The sequence below is a fragment of the Sceloporus undulatus genome, chromosome 2, assembly GCF_019175285.1.
Source record: "Sceloporus undulatus isolate JIND9_A2432 ecotype Alabama chromosome 2, SceUnd_v1.1, whole genome shotgun sequence".
Classification (NCBI taxonomy): domain Eukaryota; kingdom Metazoa; phylum Chordata; class Lepidosauria; order Squamata; family Phrynosomatidae; genus Sceloporus; species Sceloporus undulatus.
In genome coordinates, this window is record NC_056523.1 from 19195095 (window position 1) to 19212941 (window position 17847).

Here is a 17847-nt window from a genome sequence, read left to right on the forward strand (position 1 = left end):
ACCATAGAGGCTTCCGTCAGGAGGGAAGGAAGGGAGTCAGGGACCTATTTCTTTCTTTCAAATCTGGAAGGAAAAGCCTCTGTGTGTGTTGCCTTTCCTAGGAAGCCTTCCTTTCCTGCCTTGACTGCAGGTCAGTGTTTGTTGTTGTTGTTGTTGGTTAAATGTATCACAAAACGACAGTTCCCAGAATATATATATATATACATAGCCAGAAGGTAATTTTATCTATAATATTCTTTAATAATTTTGTGCATGAAACACAAAAGTCTGTGCACACTGAACCACAAGAAAGCAAAGGTGTCACTATCCCAGGTCCAAACACACTGCAAGAGTAAAACACTGGCTCTTAAGTAATAAATACATAGAGTTTTGTCCAGAGGGGGTTTGCCTTTGCCTTCCCCTGAGGCTGAGAGAGTGTGACCTCTTGCCCAAGGTCAGCCAGTGGGTTTCTGTGGCATGGGATTCGAACCCTGGTCCCCAGAGTCCCAGTCCAAGACTCACACCATTAAACCATTATTCTTCTAAAACTGTAGAAGGAAGGAAGGTGAAAGAAAGGAGGGAAAGATAATGATAATAAGAGAGTTAGGTATGTAGTTGAAGGAGTGTGTAAATTCTGAAGGTAAAGGGAGAGGTGTGTTGAGTGTGTAAGGAGAACAATGGGGAAGGAGAAGAAAGATGGAAGGAAGGAAAAACGAGATAGTAGAAGGTAAGAGGAAAGGGGGAAGGTAAGGAGAAGAGAGAAGAAGCTGGAAGATGGTAATAAGATGAATGAAATGGAACAAATGTGTTGTATGGCCATTAAACCACACTGGCTCTTAAGAAATAAATACATGGGGTTTACCTTTCTCTTCCCTTGAGGCTGAGAGAGTGTGACTTAGACATAGTCCAATGATCAAACCAATACACCACTCTGTCTCTCCAGGGTTAACCCCCCTTTTTTTCCTTAACTAAGCTCAAGAGAAAGGCAAGTGTGGCTGAATCTGCACTGCAGAATTAATGCATTCTGATACTGCTTTAACTGTCATGGCTCCATCCTATGGAGTTCCAGGATTTGTAGTTCGTTGTGGCACCAGAGCTCTCTCTGAAAGAGAAGGCTAAATGTCTCACAAAACTACAGTTCCCAGAATTCCTTAGCATTGAGCCAGGGCAGTTTAAAGCGGTGTCAGACTGCATCATCTCTGCAGTGCGAATGCAGCTGAAAAGGGAGGAAGACTCAAGGTGTATCTGTGCTACAGAATTAAAGCAGTTTGATGGCACTTGAACCGCCAGTACTCTACGGCCACATCTACACTGCGGAAATAATCCAGTTCGACACCGCTTTAACTGCCATGGCCCAGTGCAATGGAATTCTGGGATTTCCAGTTTTGTGGGGCACCAGAGCTCTCTGTCAAGGAAGGGTAAATGTCTCACAAAACCAGAAATCCCAGAATTCCATAGCATTGAGTCAGGACAGTTAAAGCAGTGTCGGACTGGATTATTTCTGCAGTGCGGATGCAGCCTATGATAGAGAATATTGGCTTACACTGTAAGTTAACCCAAATAGCTAAAACACTACTGCAAAAGTAATCCAGTTGGGCACCACTTTAATTGTCATGGCTCCATCCTAGAGAATTCTGAGATCTGAAGTTTTGGTGGGGCAGAGAAGGCTAAATATCTCACAAAATGACAAATCCCAGCATTCCATAGTATGAAGCCATGGCAGTTAAAGCAGTGTCAAACTGGATTCATTCTGCATTGCAGGTGCAGCCTGTGTTTCCTTGACAATGCTGGTGCAGGGAAGGGGCTGGCAGACTCCTGGCTTCTGTCCCCCACCCAGCATCTTCAATCATTTGCATGATTGGGGAGAATTGTTGTTGTTGTTGATGTTGTTACAGCGGGTCCTTGGTATCTGCTGGGATTTGGTTCCAGGACCACCCCCTCCCCATCCTGTGGATACAAAAATCCCATTTAAGTCCCATTAAATAAATTGGACTAATAAAATGGTGTCTCATTTATAAAATGGCAAGATCAAGGTTTGCTTGTTGGAATTTATATATTTTAAAATTATTTTCAAGCCATGGATGCTTGAATCTGTAGATAAAGAATCAGTGGAAGCGGAGGGCTGACTGTATTATCAAATTTATATCCTGCTTTCCCCAAAAAATTGGGTCTCAAAGCAACTCACAGTTTAAAAAAGCAATACCTGTACAATTAAAACATAGGATCATATAGTTGGAAGAGACCACAAGGGTCTGGTTGGTGTCACTAGGGTTGGTGTCACCCGGTGTGGGAACTCATGGTGTCATGCGCACACACGCACACACATTGACTTCCTCCCATTTCACGCCGTACAGAATTCTTAGTTTCTTTGCGCTAATGTTACTGAACAATTGTCATTCTCATTTATCGATATAATATAATCCTAATAGTTGTGACATAAACAACTAGTAAAATTAAAATTATACTGTTAAATTACATATGCACAACCTAAATGTATTTACATATACATAGTGAAGTTTTGGTTAAAATGTGATGTTATTAAATAAACTTTTTAAAATAATTTATTTTTTTTAAAAAATTAAAAATTTCAAATTTTAATTTTAAAAAACTCCGAGGCCTCTCCTTTCTCCTCCCACTGAGCTTCACCTCACTCCTACCATCTCTTAAAGCATTTTAAAGGGAAGCAGATGTATACCACTACCGATTTCTGCAAAAAGGTAGGCGTTAGAGTAGTAGTAGTGTCACACACCCCTTAGGGTGTCATCTGGTGTGGTCCCCCATACCTCAGTGATGCCACTGCCGTCCAGTCCAAACCCTGCCATGCAGGAATTCATAATCAAAGCACTCGCTGTGACAAATAGCCATCCCGCCTCTGTTTAAAGACTTCCAAAGAAGGAGACTCCACCACCCTCTGAGGGAATGTGTTCCATCCTGCTATTCAATAGCTTTATCAATGATTTGGAGGACAAAATTGGGGGCATACTTATCAAATTTGCAGATGACACCAAACGAGGGGGAGTAGCTAATACCCCAGAGGACAGGATCACAATTCAAGATGACCTGAATAGATTAGAAAGCTGGGCCAGACTAGAAAGCTCCAAAGGAATGTGTTCCACTGTCAAACAGCTCTTACTGTCAGGAAGGTCCTCCTAATGTCGAGGTGGAATCTCTTTTCCTGTACAGTATTTGCATCCATTGTTCCAGGTCCTATTCTCTGGAGCAGCAGAAACAAGCTAGCTCTATCCTCAATATGACATCCCTTCAAATACTTATAAATACATATAAAAAAGGTAACATTTAAATAGAATTAAATGATTTGCAGTATTAAAACAAGTCAACTTCAATAAAAGAATAAAATGCAAATAATTTGTTTTAAAAGCTCTTAAAACAGCTCAGTCAAAAAATAAATACAGCACCCCCAGCTTATTCATTAAAACCTTTTCGCTTTAAAAGCTTGTCTGAAAAAAATAGGTTTTAGCCTGCCAACAGAAAGACAACAAGGCCTTCTTGGGAGCGGAGCTCTAGAGTCTAGGGGCAGCCATCCAGAAGGCCCGCTCTCACATCCCCACTGACAATGCTTACAATAGTAGCAGAAACCCATCAGGTAAAGCTGTTTACTAAGTATTTATCTTCCTTTTAATTTTAGTGAACAGAAGAATTGTATGGGGATTGAAAATTTCCACTTTTCCAAGCATGCCATCACCCACACTTAATCCCAGCCCCAGCCGAAATCTGTGTTCTCTCTGCCGTCTGCTTCTCAAGAGGTACCAAGATGCTCCTGCTGACACGAAGTCTTACTCCCAAGCTAGCAAGCCTGGCCCCCATGGCCAAGTGGGGAAAATGGCTCACCTGAAAAATAGGGCAGAGAAACAGAAACGGCAATGGGAGAGACTTGAATCCATCGAAGCGGGGCTGGCTGCTGAGCTGAAGGTGAGTCAAGCAGGTTGTGATGGCCAGCAGTCATGGTGGCCAAATCTGAATAAATTTGGAATTAACAGGTAGTGAAGATTTCAGAATTTGATTGAGCCATGACAGTTAAAGCAGTGCCAATTTGGGTTATTTCTGCAGTGTGGAAGTGCAGCCTTTATGTGCCTATATGTGTTTGTGGGGGAATGTCCAGAAAGTCCATTTACAAAAGCAGAAGTCTTTGCTACTGCCAGAAGGGCAATAGGGAGCATGTGGAGAACAGAATGAAGTGGAGTGAAACTGGAGGCCAGTCATGATCTTCTGTGCAAGGTGTAAAGTGGACAGCATTTAATATAATGAAGCAGTGTGGAACCATATACCTTCTGTATGTTGAGTGCAACCTCCATAATCCCTTACTCTGCTGGACTGGACTGGAAGAAAATGAAATACAAGGGCCTGTAGTTTCCCACTCCTGATGCAAGGTAACTGTACCATTGAATAGGACTGAAATAAAATCATTTGCATATATTTTAAATTTTGGTTGGTGGTGAGGATCAGTAGCTATGCCCTCCTTTTCTCAGAAACTGAAAGTATCATACATGGTTTTGTGTAATCTATGTCCCATCTCCCTTTATTTCCACAAAACTCCTATAAGAGTATAAGTTTTTGTTTTGGAGTCAATATATTTCTTCTTACCACAACTTTGACTCCACAGTCCTGCTGAGTTGAGATGGATTCAGTGGTCATTTTTTTTCCCCTGACCATGCAAGTTCCTTTAAATATTTCTTGTTTTTACTTTTTACAGGATGAGCACCCGAGACAAGGAAAGGGCAGAGCTGTGAGAGACATGGTTCAGTATGACATTCCAACTGTAGCTGGGGAAAAGAAAGGTATGGTAGGCGAATTTGATTCCTTACCCATTCCAGAGGCCCTTTTGTTCAAATATGTTAGAGAAAAGAATTTCTCCTCAAGAAGTATTTTTGTCCTAAACTGATGAGCTAGTATATCTGACAAGAGATCTGATTTGTGGGTAGCAATATCAACTAGCCATTATGATTATATTATAGGAAAATTATGCTTCGGAATACCATTCAGTGGAGAACAATAGTGAAAGAAGACTTATGATCTCATGTCCTCTTTCGAGTTTGGCAACAGGATACTAAATTGGAGAGGCCTTTGGTTTAATCCACCCTCTTCTTCTTATGTTTTGGAATCCATATAAAGTATGTAACTTTAGCAGACCCACAGGAACCAGTATGGTGCAGTGGTTTGAGTGCTGGTGTAGGACTCTGGGAGAATGGAGTTGAAATCCCTGCTCGGCCATGGAAACCCACTTGGTGACCTTGGGCAAGTCACATCTTTCATTCTTGGAGGAATGCAATGGAAAACATCTGAAGACATCTTTGTAAGAAAACCCTATGAGAGGTTTGCTTTAGAGTTGGCATAAGCCAGAAATGACTTGAAGGCACACAATAATAATAACAAAACAGACCTACACATGTTTAACAATTTATATTGTTAGGAACCCTGGTGGCACAGTGGTTAAATGCCTGTACTGCAGCCATTCACTCGAAACCACAAGGTTGCGAGTACAAGACCAGTAAAAGGGCCCAAGCTCGACTCAGGCTTGCATCCTTCCGAGGTCGCTAAAATGAGTACCCAGACTGTTGGGGGCAAATTAGCTTACTTGCTAATTAGCTTACTTGCTGTTCACCGCTATGATCTTTGGAATAGCGGTATATAAATAAAACAAATTATTATTATTATTATTATTATTATTATATTATATGCAAATGCCTGCTTTAGTAATGGGGTCTATGTATTGTCTTCTTCCCACAGATACATCAGGGCCTCTGCCCACTTCCTATAGCCCACGCTATGTTGAAGCTGCTTGGTATGCTTGGTGGGTGAAAGAAGGCTTTTTCAAACCAGAATACCAGGTAGAAATTTGTTCCTACAGTCTAATTGTATTAGAAAAATATTCTCAGAGCAAATGATAGAGAAACCTTCCCCTTTGAACCGACAGAAGAAATTACAAATAAGTAAAAAGATTATTGTGGAATATGGAGTGTGAGATGGAGGAAATGAATCAGGAGAACATTTGGCTCACCACTGGTTCCCTCACTATTGATTTACCCAGTAAGGGCTGATGGATTGGAGCTCAACACAAGATGCAGGCCCACACATCTGTCTTTGTTCTAGTCTAGAAACTTCAATTAGTTCAGAATATGACAGCCTGGCTGTCACTGGAAAAACCAGAAATGACCATATAACACCTATTCTAAAATTGCTCCTCTGGCTGTCCATTGGTTTCTGGGCGCCGTACAAGGTGTTTGTTATGACCTTTAAAGCCCTACATGGCTTAGGTCCAACCTATCTATGGGACTGCCTCCTTCCGTACAATCCACCCCGCACACTCAGGTCTTCTGGGAGGAACCTATTCCAGCCTACAAAAACCAGGTTGACTGCAACTACCCAGAGGACCTTTTCTTCAACCGCTCCCAGATTATGGAATGGCTTGTGGGAGAAGACCGTCATATTACCAGTTTACACAGCTTTAAAATAGCTGTCAAAATGGATCTCTTCTTCCAGCAGACCTTTCCTGAATAGCAAACCTGGCCATCAGTCTGAATCTACCACCTCAGTGAATAAACTGTAGCTCTATTTTTATTTACTTTTTGTTTATTTTAATAGATTATTTTAATGGTTAATCTGTTTAATTCATGTTTTAGGGAAGGGAGGGATGAATTGGGATATTGGGTTTTGTATGGATTCTTTTAATTGTAAGCTACCTCAATTGTTTTTGACAGAGAGGCAGGGTAAAAATAAAGCTGCTGCTGCTGCTGCTGCTGCTGCTTCTTCTTCTTCTTCTTCTTCTTCTTCTTCTTCTTCTTCTTCGCCTCAGGAGCTAACAGATTCCTTTTTGCTGGAGGCATTTAAACAGAGGATGGATGGCCATTTATCAGGGGATACAATAGTTCCTAGATTCCTGTATCAAGCTTGGTGTGTGTGTCCTTCTAACTTCTTTCTGATTCTATGAAATTCATAGAGAATGGATTGATCAGCTGTTGATTGCCATGTTCATTTTATGGAATCTCCAGGAAAACCAGTGAATGTTAGTACTTTCGAACAGCAGAGAGAAGTGCTTGGCTTCATGCTCTGCTTGTCGATTTCCCAGCAAAGCATCTTGTTTGCCACAAAATATAAAAATAAAACTTTTATATTCTTATGATATCAAGTTAGTGATTCCACCCCTGGAGCCTGAGAGCTCATTGGCTAGCAGGAATCATTCTGACTTCAGCCAGTGCTGATCTATCTCATTTCTCCTTCTTTTGGCAGCATCATTTGTCACATCAGAAGCCAGAAACATTTTCTCTCTCTATTCCCCCACCTAATGTCACAGGCTCCCTGCACCTGGGCCATGCTTTGACTGTGGCTATTGAAGATGCTTTGGTTCGGTGGTAAGTGAAGCTCTAGAGGGTATGGGAAATGGTCACACAATTTCAGATTTATCGCTGATGTCCTTAGTCTATAGCCATGAAGCTCACAGTGGGGAGATTACAGCAAATATAGATGGATACTAAAAAATAGGTTGGGGATTGGGTGATTCTCCACATATTGCTGGACTTCAGTTCTCAGCATTTCCCACCACTGGCTAAGCTGTCTTGGACTGATGGCGATTGTAGTTCAGTGATATTTGTAGAGCCACACATTCCCTGCCCATGTTGGATCCTTGAAAATTTGACAACCCAGTTCATAAAGGGGGAGAGAGAGAGAGAGAATAATTGAAATATTATGTAAATATGAGAGTGAAACCTTTAGTACTTTGGACTCCTGATTCCTATGTATGTTGAAGAGCAGGATACCTGTGCATGTCTCAGCTACTGAGTTCTATACATTTGTGTATGCTTGCTTTTTGTTGTGTTATAGGAAAAGGATGCAAGGATATAAAGTCCTGTGGGTTCCAGGTTCAGATCATGCTGGAATCGCCACTCAGGTGAGAAGAAGTAACGATACCTGGTCATTCCAATGTTTGGACTGTTGAGTGCAGTTGCTTATACAGCTAGAACAGTTCCAGGTGCACAAGAGGGAGGTTATCAGTAGGCTCTGGCCAACCCCAACACTTGTAGAAGTGGAATCATAGAATTGGAAGGGGCCCCATGGGCCATCGACTCCAATCCCTGCTCAGTTCAGGATCCCCAGCTGGAGCATCCCGAGCAGGCAGCTGTTCAGCCTCTTTTTGAAGCGGTCCAGAGAAAGAGACCCCACCTCTAGGCAGTTGGTTCCATTGCCAAACAGCTCTCAATGTCAAGAAGTTCCTCCAAATGCTAGCTTGAAATTTACCTTCCTATAACTTCAAACCATTAGACCTGGGACAGAAAAGAAGAACCTTGCCCTCTCTTCTCTGAGACAGCCCTTGACGTATTTAAAGAGTGTGTTCATGTCGCCTCTCAGCAGTATCACACTGCTGGCTCAAATACCACTAGATATAAAATATCATTAAAAAACAACCCCTTTGGGAAAGTAAAAAAACAAAACAGCCCAACCATGACTGATGTACTTGGTTACATTTAGTTTATTGGGCATAGAATTCTGGCTGGCAGTTATAGAATGGACTGGTTGGAGCCCTAAACATTCCATCCCAAACATTACACTTTCTATAAACATTCCCTAAAAACAGCCATGTGAGGATGGAGCATGCTCTGTGATTCCCTAGTACAACAATGATTACTGGTGAACAATTGGAAGAAAATACAATGGTTAGAATCCTGAAAAGCAGCACTCTGTGCTGCAGCATTTTATTGCAGGTCATCTACTCTAAATGAAATCTGACTTTTTGACCTCTTGTTGCATTTCCAAACTCTTTAGTGTTTAAGGATTGTTGCTGCTATTATTCCCCTCCTCTTTCTCGTAAAAAATGTGTTTTTGAAATACTACTAGTATAACTGAACTAACCAAAACACTTTATCTCACCTTTTGACTGCAAGTGATAAGCTAGTCAAGATGCATAACCAGCAGGAAATGTAACTGAATTAAACATTTAAAAATAATTAAGATGAAAAGTCACCAGAAAAGAGAAAGAGTGTTCAGTTCTAAATACAGGCTAGAGCAATGGAAAAGTAGCACCATCTTTATCGACATCCAAGTGCCAGCAGAAAGTGGGGGTGAGGGTGGTAGTGGTAGATGAATCATCAAGGAACCTTTTTGAGGGCAATTCCTCTACCACCACCCATTGTTGAAATTTCTGAAGTGAATGGGGCAACCCTATATCTGTTTTCTCAGAAGTAAATCTCACTGTATTTAATTAGACATACTTTCTGGCAATTGGGTTTAGGACTGTAGCATTAAAGAAGGATGGGCAAGAGAAGGATTCTAGCCACGTTGCCTTCAAATGGGATCTGATTTTAACCCCCCCCCCCTTTTTTTTTTGTTCTTTTTTCAGGCTGTGGTAGAAAGAAAAATCTGGAAGGAACAGAGAGTCCGACGACAAGAGCTTACACGAGAGAGGTTCCTCCAAGAAGTCTGGCACTGGAAAGAAGAGTGAGTATAACATGGTGGCCTTAAATGCTGTCATGATTTGGTCTATGGACAGATGGGGGAGCCAGCATAGTATAGTAGTTTGAGCGTTGGACTAGGACACTAGGGTTCATATATTCTGCTAAGCGATGGAAATCAACTGGGTGTTCTTGGACAAGTCACACTCAGCCTCAGAGTAAGGAAAGTGGAAACCCCCTCTGAACAAATTCTCCCAAGAAAACCCTGTGATAGGTTGGCCTTAGGGTCATCATATGCCAGAAATGACTGGAAGGCACACAACAATAACAAATAATAGAGGACTGTATATCCAGGTGAACCCTAAATAAAACAACTTAAATCTTTTTCTTGAAAAGCCAAGAGGGGATTTAGTCCTTCCCAATCAACCAGGTAGAATACCTCTGGCTTGGTTTTCATTATATATCATATCATATCATATATATTTGTGTGTAATAGGGTTTTTTGTTTTTATTTTTCCTTGCTATCAGAAAAGGGAATGAAATATTTCAACAGCTGAAAGTGATGGGAGCATCATTGGATTGGGACCGTATGTCTTTTACCATGGACTCTGTGAGTAATGGATGTTAAGAAAGAGGTGTATGTGTTGCGAATCACCATTTATGAATTCTTTCCCCAGTTCATTAAATGTGGCAGCTCTGTTCTGGAGATGGGTTGGATAAATCCTAAATTATTTTTGTTTAGCTGTGCCACTGAGTTGCTTGGAGACTCTGGGTGGATTGTTTTATAATGTAAATATTGCTCCATAGTCCTTGGAGGAGAGGAGATACAGATTGAATACAGTAAAATGAAACCGCAAAAGTAGTTTAAATGCTTTAAGAAGTAAGACAGTGAGCTCTTCTGTGTTGAGGCGTTACAAATTAAGTGTATTATTCTACAAGATATCATTAACTGTAAACATTTATTTCCTCACTCAGAGAGCCAAGTGCATTGATATGAGAGAATGGAAGGTCCAGTAGTTAGTAGCTTAATTTCTTACAAAAATCCTTTAAAAGTAAATTCAGAAGGAAAATTGGAATTAGTATCTACATAAACTAAATATGTCGTACCCAAAAAACATAAACACAGCATAATACACATAACACAATTTCTATTCCTGAAGTAGTAGAGTGACTTTACATTTGTGAGGAGTGTCAAAAAAACCAAAACCCTATGGCAAAGGGTTTATCAATTTCACTGAAATTGTCTGTTTTTCCCCAAGAAAAAAATAGTATCGTTTTTTAAAACCCAATATAGCTTCAAAAGTTCTAAATCTTATTCTGGCCCCTCTTTTCTGTCTTTCTGCAGAGATTCTCCCAAGCAGTGACTGAGGCCTTTGTGCGACTGCATGAACAAGGTCTGATATATCGGGATAGACGCCTGGTGAACTGGTCATGTGCTTTGCAATCAGCCATTTCTGACATTGAGGTAAGCAAGATGTCTAGGTCCCAGATTGAAAATCTTACCTTGGGGTGGGGGTCTACTGTTCTTAGAATCTACCACCCATCATAACCATTCAAGGATTCGAGGAGTTGTAGTTTAATTAATTGTTCCAAGTGCTAGCAGTTAAGGTGTTTGGTGTTGTTTGGATAGAGGCATTTCATAATATGTGTGTCTACCAGGTGGAAAACAGGCAACTTGCTGGACGGACGGAGCTCTCTGTGCCTGGCATCCAGGGCAAAGTAACATTTGGGGTCTTGGAGATGTTTGCATATAAGGTAGAAGGAGAGGAAGGTGAGTTAACAATACTGAGTTGGTTTCAACAGAACATGCAAGATGTGGCAACAGCTTGATATTGCATGAAATGATTGTATGTTGCATTTTGCTGAGATGTACAGCTCCTGTGTGGTCGCCTGTTTTATTGAGTACTTTCAGATTTTATGTTTTTCTTCTGTAATTTGCATTCACATTCCAAAAAAACCCAGAATAACAAAGTCACATTTTAATCTTGCTTCATTCCAAGAAACTCAGCACAGTGAGGTTTTCCATTTTTATGTTTGTAACAACATTGCAAAATAGATTGGGCTGACCTACAGAATCGTAGGTTAGATATGTATTCTGGTTTGGGAGTTTGTCTGTTATGCAACATGTTGACCCTGTTCCACTTCAAGTGCAACCTTCTCATAATATGACCACTTCCCTATTTAAACAAAATATTCCCCAGAAGCAAGCTGCTTTTCTGAGAAAAATTAACATTGTTTTGTTGTCTTCACCTGTTGTCACCTGGTCTCTACTTCTTTTTACTGAGGTCAGGTGAGGAGCTTCTTGTGGCTACTACCCGCCCAGAGACCATGTTAGGAGACGTGGCTGTTGCTGTCCATCCAGATGACCCACGGTACACAGTAAGCCTTCTCTGCACTGTATCCCCTTCCTGTGGGAAAGATGCTATTGTTGGTGGTAGAGCACATGATCTGTATTCGGAGAAGCTCCTGGTTTGAAACCATAGCAACTTCAATTTTAAAAGGATATTGGGTTGTAAAGACTTTGGGAATTAGTGGGACCTGTCTGCAGGCAGACAGACAAGTTGATGTGGAACCTGATAATCATAGCTTGGAAAATTTATCTTTTTAGACTACAGTCTCCAAACTCCTCATACTGACTTGGCCAGTGGCCTTCCTGGCTGGGGGATTTGGGGAATTATTATCTAAAAAAGTAACTGATCCAAGCTCTGCTTGGAAGCTTAGAACTGTGCTTTATTAGATAAGGGCCAATTTAGCCTTGATCAGGGTTAGGAATGTGTAGCCCTCCAAATTTCATAGAATTGCAACTCTCCGTAGGCCTAGCCAAGATTGTCAGTAGCAAGGAATGACTGGGAGATATTGCCTGAAAATTCCTAGAAACCCTTGGGTTCTCCAGCAGTGACCCAGGTACAATGACAATAAGGCAAAACAAAGGACCTCTCATTTCAGCTTGCTCACTTTCTAAGGTCATCTGTGGAGCCTCCCTTATGCTTTCAATCTGTCTTAATGGTCTATCTTTAAAGAACATTCTTGGTGGTCACGCGTAGGCTCTGGTGGTCTATCCTGTGGGAGGCCTCTATCACATCCTGTTTTATCTTAGGAAAAACAGGATAGCACAATTCAGAAAAAACATGGGTTAGATGCTGTTATGTTAGAATATCTCTGTCCCAGGTTAGACAGAAAAATTATTTCTGCCTCTAACCGTAGAGGGCAGTGTTAGTCAAATTAACTGGCCAATGAAGTAGCAGTTTATTATTATTATTATTATTATTATTATTATTAAACTTTATTTCTAGAGCGCTGTAATTATAAATCATGATAAGGATATTTTCTGCATTCCTTGCTAATGAGGTGGCTGGAAACATGATATATTGAAACAGTTAAAAAAACAACAACAGGAAGTGATCTCTCCATTTTTAATTTCTAAAAAGATGCCTGCAATCTGTCCCGACTACTTTTTCTCTCTGTTTTGTTTTGCCAGCATCTCCATGGGAAGAGGCTCTGCCATCCATTCACTGGCCGTCTCATTCCTGTCATTACAGATCCCTTGGTGGAACGGGAGATGGGCACAGGTGAAAAAAAATATGCATGTTCCCTACCTTGCAACAGGAGGGAAGTTTGCCATTAGACATGGGGTGCTTGTTGTCAGAAATGAAATCCTGCTGAACACCGGGGGAGCATAACATTCACTGGCACGCTTATGCAAACATAACTGGAAAACAGGGGCACAGCCGCAAAGTTTCAGTGGCTGTCCCATTTGCCATTCTGCTCATGGGGATGTGTGGGCAGACCTGTGCCCACACATTTACCAGCCTTTAAGCTGGACCACCACTCACTGCAGGCTAACTGCCTGCATAAGGAGAGATCAGAGACTTCCTTACAGAAATGTGGCAAATGTATGTCTCTTGGCGTAATGTTGTGACATGATTCTGTTCAGAGGAGTCAGTCATTGTTACTTCATACCATCTTGCAGGGGCTGTGAAAGTAACACCAGCACATAGCTATGCTGACTATGAACTGGCTCGTGAACACAGATTGCCTTTCATTTCGGTTATTGCAGAAGATGGTTCAATGACGGCAGAGTGTGGGGAATGGTTACAGGTATGCATGTCCTTTGATGGGGCAACTAGACTGGTGATAATACTATTTCTAATCGAACAATATTCGAGGAGCTATTTCACATCAAATTTTTGGATTCCTTCCCTTTGTGATTTTTAAGTGCATAAGAAACAACTAAAACAATCACTGTTCTGGAAAATGTACACAGATACAGTGCAGTAATGTACAACTAGAAATTTAGGATGCCACCCTTTTGTGCTCAATTCAGGGCCAACATTAGGGATTCAGATACACAAGGTGGCATCTTTGGAAGCCCGACTGAAAGACAATAATTGATCACTTACTTGTTATGATTATTATCTTTCTATCACGAGAGCTCCCCATTTGAAATTACCTAATCTAGACAACAGTAGCTCTTGAGTAGTTCTTCTGCTGATACAATTAGATATATATGCACATGGTTAAACTAGACATAAGGCCATAAAAACTGTTAGCCTTTTGTGTTGCCCACAAGACTATGATGAGTCAAATAAATTTTTCTCTTTCAGGGCCTGAATAGGTTTGTGGCACGAGAGAAGGTGTTGACTGCTTTGAAGGAGAAGGGTCTTCATCAGGGTGCAAAAGAGAATCCTTTGATGCTTCCTCTTTGCAGGTAATAGAGCAGAAGGTATTTAAAAGGGAAATTAATTCCTCTAAGTAAATAAATCTCAGGACATCCTCTCTTGTGGTTAATCAACAGACTGCATGCTCCTTAGAGCAAAGGTCTGTCATTTTTTGCTTATGCTGCTGTATGAAGTGTAATACTACAGAGCAAGTTGTCAAACCTCTTTCATCCCAAGAGCCAAATCCTATTTTGGAGAAATTTTCACATGCCTCATTCCAGTGACAGGCAGGCCAAGGGAAAAGGGTGGGACCAATACCTGCATATTTTTAGCTTTAAACTCTTGCTGCCAGGGGAGGCATTTCAACCTTTATAGAAACAGGAAGAGCTGGTAATGGTGTTATGGGGAACAAGATGTGCCCATGTGGAGAATCTCAGAGAGCCAGAACAGGACCCTAGGAGGAGTAGATTCAGCCTAAGGCCCTGGGACCTCTCAACTCAGCTTAAGAGGCCCATAGCCTTTGTAAGGTGGAACATAGGAAACATGGAGAGACTTTCTTAGCAGGTTTGTTTGTTTCTGTCATCTGCAGCCGTTCTGGGGATGTGGTTGAAATTCTCCTAAAGAACCAGTGGTTTGTCCAGTGTGAAACGATGGCTCACAAAGCCTTAGAGGTAATTTTCCCTGAACAATTGAAACTTTTATTGAATACTTTGACAGAGCCCTCATGAGCCTTATAGTTCAAAACATAAAATAAAGTTAAAACACTGTGGGATGCTTGCATGTGTTAGAATTGTAGGTATTTTTGTCAGGCTTAAGGAGCAAACATACTAGATATTATATTTATTTGTCAGATGTTCTAGGTGACATGTAATAATAATAATAATAATAATAATAATAATAATAATAATATTTATTTGTATACCGCCCTCTGGCAAACCAATCCAGGCGGTTAACAACAGTAAAATATAAAATATGACAATTAAAAACACTTTATCCCTCCCCCCCTTAAGACAGTATTAAACAGTATAACATATTAAAAACACAATATCAAGCATTAAAACAGCAGTTAAAACTAAAAACCCTGATATCCCTCTGTTGATCCTCAACCATCACTAAGATGGGGCCACGGGAGGAATGAGGGAATCAGGGAACCTGGGAACCTGGGCCAGGATGGTTAATCTGGAAAGGCCTGCCGGAAGAGATCCGTCTTGACCGCTTTTTTAAAGCTGTCTAATGATGTTATCTGACGGATCTCATCCGGCAGGTCGTTCCAGAGTTTGGGGGCGACGGCAGAGAACGCCCTCTGGGAGGTTGCCGCAAGCCTAGATTTTAGAGGCTGCAGTAAGTTCCTCCCAGAGGACCGGAGAGCGCGGGGAGGATTGTACGGGAGGAGGCGGTCCCTAAGATAGCTTGGACCCAAGCCATTTAGGGCTTTAAAGGTGATAACCAACACCTTGTACTGGGCCCGGAAGCTGATAGGCAGCCAGTGGAGGGACCTCAAAACCGGAGTAATGTGGTCCCTCCTAGATGTACCTGACACAAGCCTGGCTGCCATGTTTTGAACCAGCTCTAATTTCCGAGTCAAGCACAGGGGTAGCCCCATGTAGAGTGCATTACAGAAGTCAAGGCGTGAGGTTACCAGCGCGTGCACAACCGTCTCGAGATCCCTTACTTCCAGAAAAGGGCGCAGCTGGCGTATCAGCCGAAGCTGATAACAGGCACTCCTGACCGTCGCATTTACCTGATTTGTCATCAGGAGCGACGAGTCAAGGAGCACCCCCAGACTGCGAACACAGTCGCTGGAGGAGAGTGTGACCCCATCCAGGATGGGGAGGTTGCAACCCAATTCTTGGTTTCGGGGCCGCTACCATGAGCACCTCCGTCTTGTCTGGATTCAGTTTCAATCTGTTTTTCCTCATCCAGCCCATTACTGCCTGAAGACATTCATTGAGAAAAGAGATGCCATCAGAATTCGAGGCCGACGAACGAGATACGGAGAAATAGATTTGGGTGTCATCAGCATACTGATAACACCCAGCACCATAACTCCGTATTATCTCACCCAGCGGCTTCATATAGATGTTAAATAACATCGGGGACAAAATAGCCCCCTGAGGAACCCCACAAGTGAGGTACCTTTTACTGGAGCTACAGTCCCCGAGTAGCACCCTCTGAGACCTGCCCGAGAGGAAGGACCAGAACCACTGCAAAGCAGTGCCCCCGATACCTAACCCCTTCAGGCGGTCCAAGAGGATGCCGTGATCTATAGTATCAAAAGCCGCTGAGAGGTCTAAGAGCACCAACAGGGTCACACTCCCCCTGTCAATGCTCAGACGCAGATCGTTGGTCAAGGCAACCATGGCAGTCTCAACCCCAAAGCCTGTCCTAAAGCCAGTTTGAAATGGGTCTAGATAATCGGCTTCATCCAAGACAGCTTGGAGCTGAAGGGCAACTGCCCTCTCGATCACCTTGCTCAAAAATGGCAGCAATGACACCGGCCTATAATTCCTCATATCCAGGGGGTCCAGGGAAGGTTTTTTTAGGAGCGGCCTAACTGCCGCTTCCTTTAAACAAGATGGAACATGTCCTTCCCTGAAGGATGCACCAATGATATCCGTGAGGAATCTCATCAATGCATCCCCCCCGGACGGCCAGCCATGATGGGCAAGGGTCAAGAGGGCAAGTTGTCTTCCTCACCTTACCAAGCAGCTTGTCCACATCATCAGTACTCACAGATTGGAGCTGATCCAGTATGACTACCTCGGCGGAGTCACTGGACGCCTCGCCTGTCGACTCTGTTTCAACGGTGGCATCTAAGTCGGCTCTTATCTGAGAGATTTTGTCTGCAAAGAAGTTGTTAAACGCGTCACAGCAGGCCGTCGTCGGGTTAAGTAAGGGATTTGGAATGTTCATTTTGGAATGTAAGGATCAGATCTTGTGGAAGCTGTAGTGTCATTGTTGTTGTTTTTTATTACAACTGCCAGAATCTTCCATCTGACATGCCAACTTGAGGAATGTTGATCATGGGAATTTTTTTCTGAGACTGCATCAAAACAATTCACCACCTCTTCCAAGACTTTGAACAGTCCTGCATTGGTTAACCTCTTTTTTTATTCATTTCTGCCTTAAGGCTGTGGAATCTGGAAACCTGAAGTTAACGCCTAAATATTATGAGAAGAATTGGAGGACTTGGCTCTTGAGTATCAGGTACAAAGAGAGCAGTCCAATCTCCCCGCCCTTCTTACCCTTTTGACTTGAGTATACAACTTTTGATAGACTAATCAGGACCTCTGTTAGAAAGGGCTGGTTCAAACAATCAGTTTTACATATGAAGCTCCCTTGTGCTCTTAGTCTGTTTGCTTAACTAATACAATATTGTTTACTCTGACTGGTAGTGGCTCCCTAGAGGATTACAATCCATTCTGAAAAAGAGTTTTTGGCCCGTTACAAACGGGCACCCTAGTATGCGACGCCCCTAACCCTAATACACACTCTGTGCGTAGAAAATGGCAGCGGCCGTTCCACACGGCCGCCACCATATTGACATAGCGGACGCTGTGTGTCCACGCGTCGCACCCCGAAAATGATGCCGCAAGTGCACAACTAGCGCCTCGCAACGTCTTTTCCGGGGCCCAGGAAGGAGCGCAATTTCCACGCTCCTTCCTTGGAGCGTCCGGGAGCTGTGTGGTTTGGCCGCTGCAGCTCCCGTACGCTGCAAGCGGTGGCGGAGGGAGACCACCGCAATCTGGCGGTATGTAACCTGCCTTTGAAAGACAGTAGTTGCCAGTATATTGCAGTTGTAATTATTA

The 17847-nt window shown here is 42.4% G+C and overlaps 1 protein-coding gene across 1 annotated transcript; it reads left to right on the forward strand.

Moving 5' to 3' along the window:
• The first annotated feature begins 9 nt into the window (after positions 1–9).
• LOC121921602 (valine--tRNA ligase, mitochondrial-like) lies at positions 10–17504 on the forward strand. The gene is made up of 16 exons (XM_042449905.1): positions 10–130; positions 3626–3909; positions 4691–4775; positions 5725–5825; positions 7225–7346; positions 7816–7882; positions 9329–9426; positions 9909–9990; positions 10726–10845; positions 11040–11151; positions 11671–11759; positions 12859–12949; positions 13351–13478; positions 13985–14088; positions 14628–14709; positions 17169–17504. Exons 2-16 carry the CDS (start codon positions 3673–3675, stop codon positions 17289–17291), a joined length of 1641 nt encoding a protein of 546 aa, XP_042305839.1. The 5' UTR covers positions 10–130; positions 3626–3672; the 3' UTR covers positions 17292–17504.
• The last annotated feature ends 343 nt before the right edge of the window (positions 17505–17847 follow it).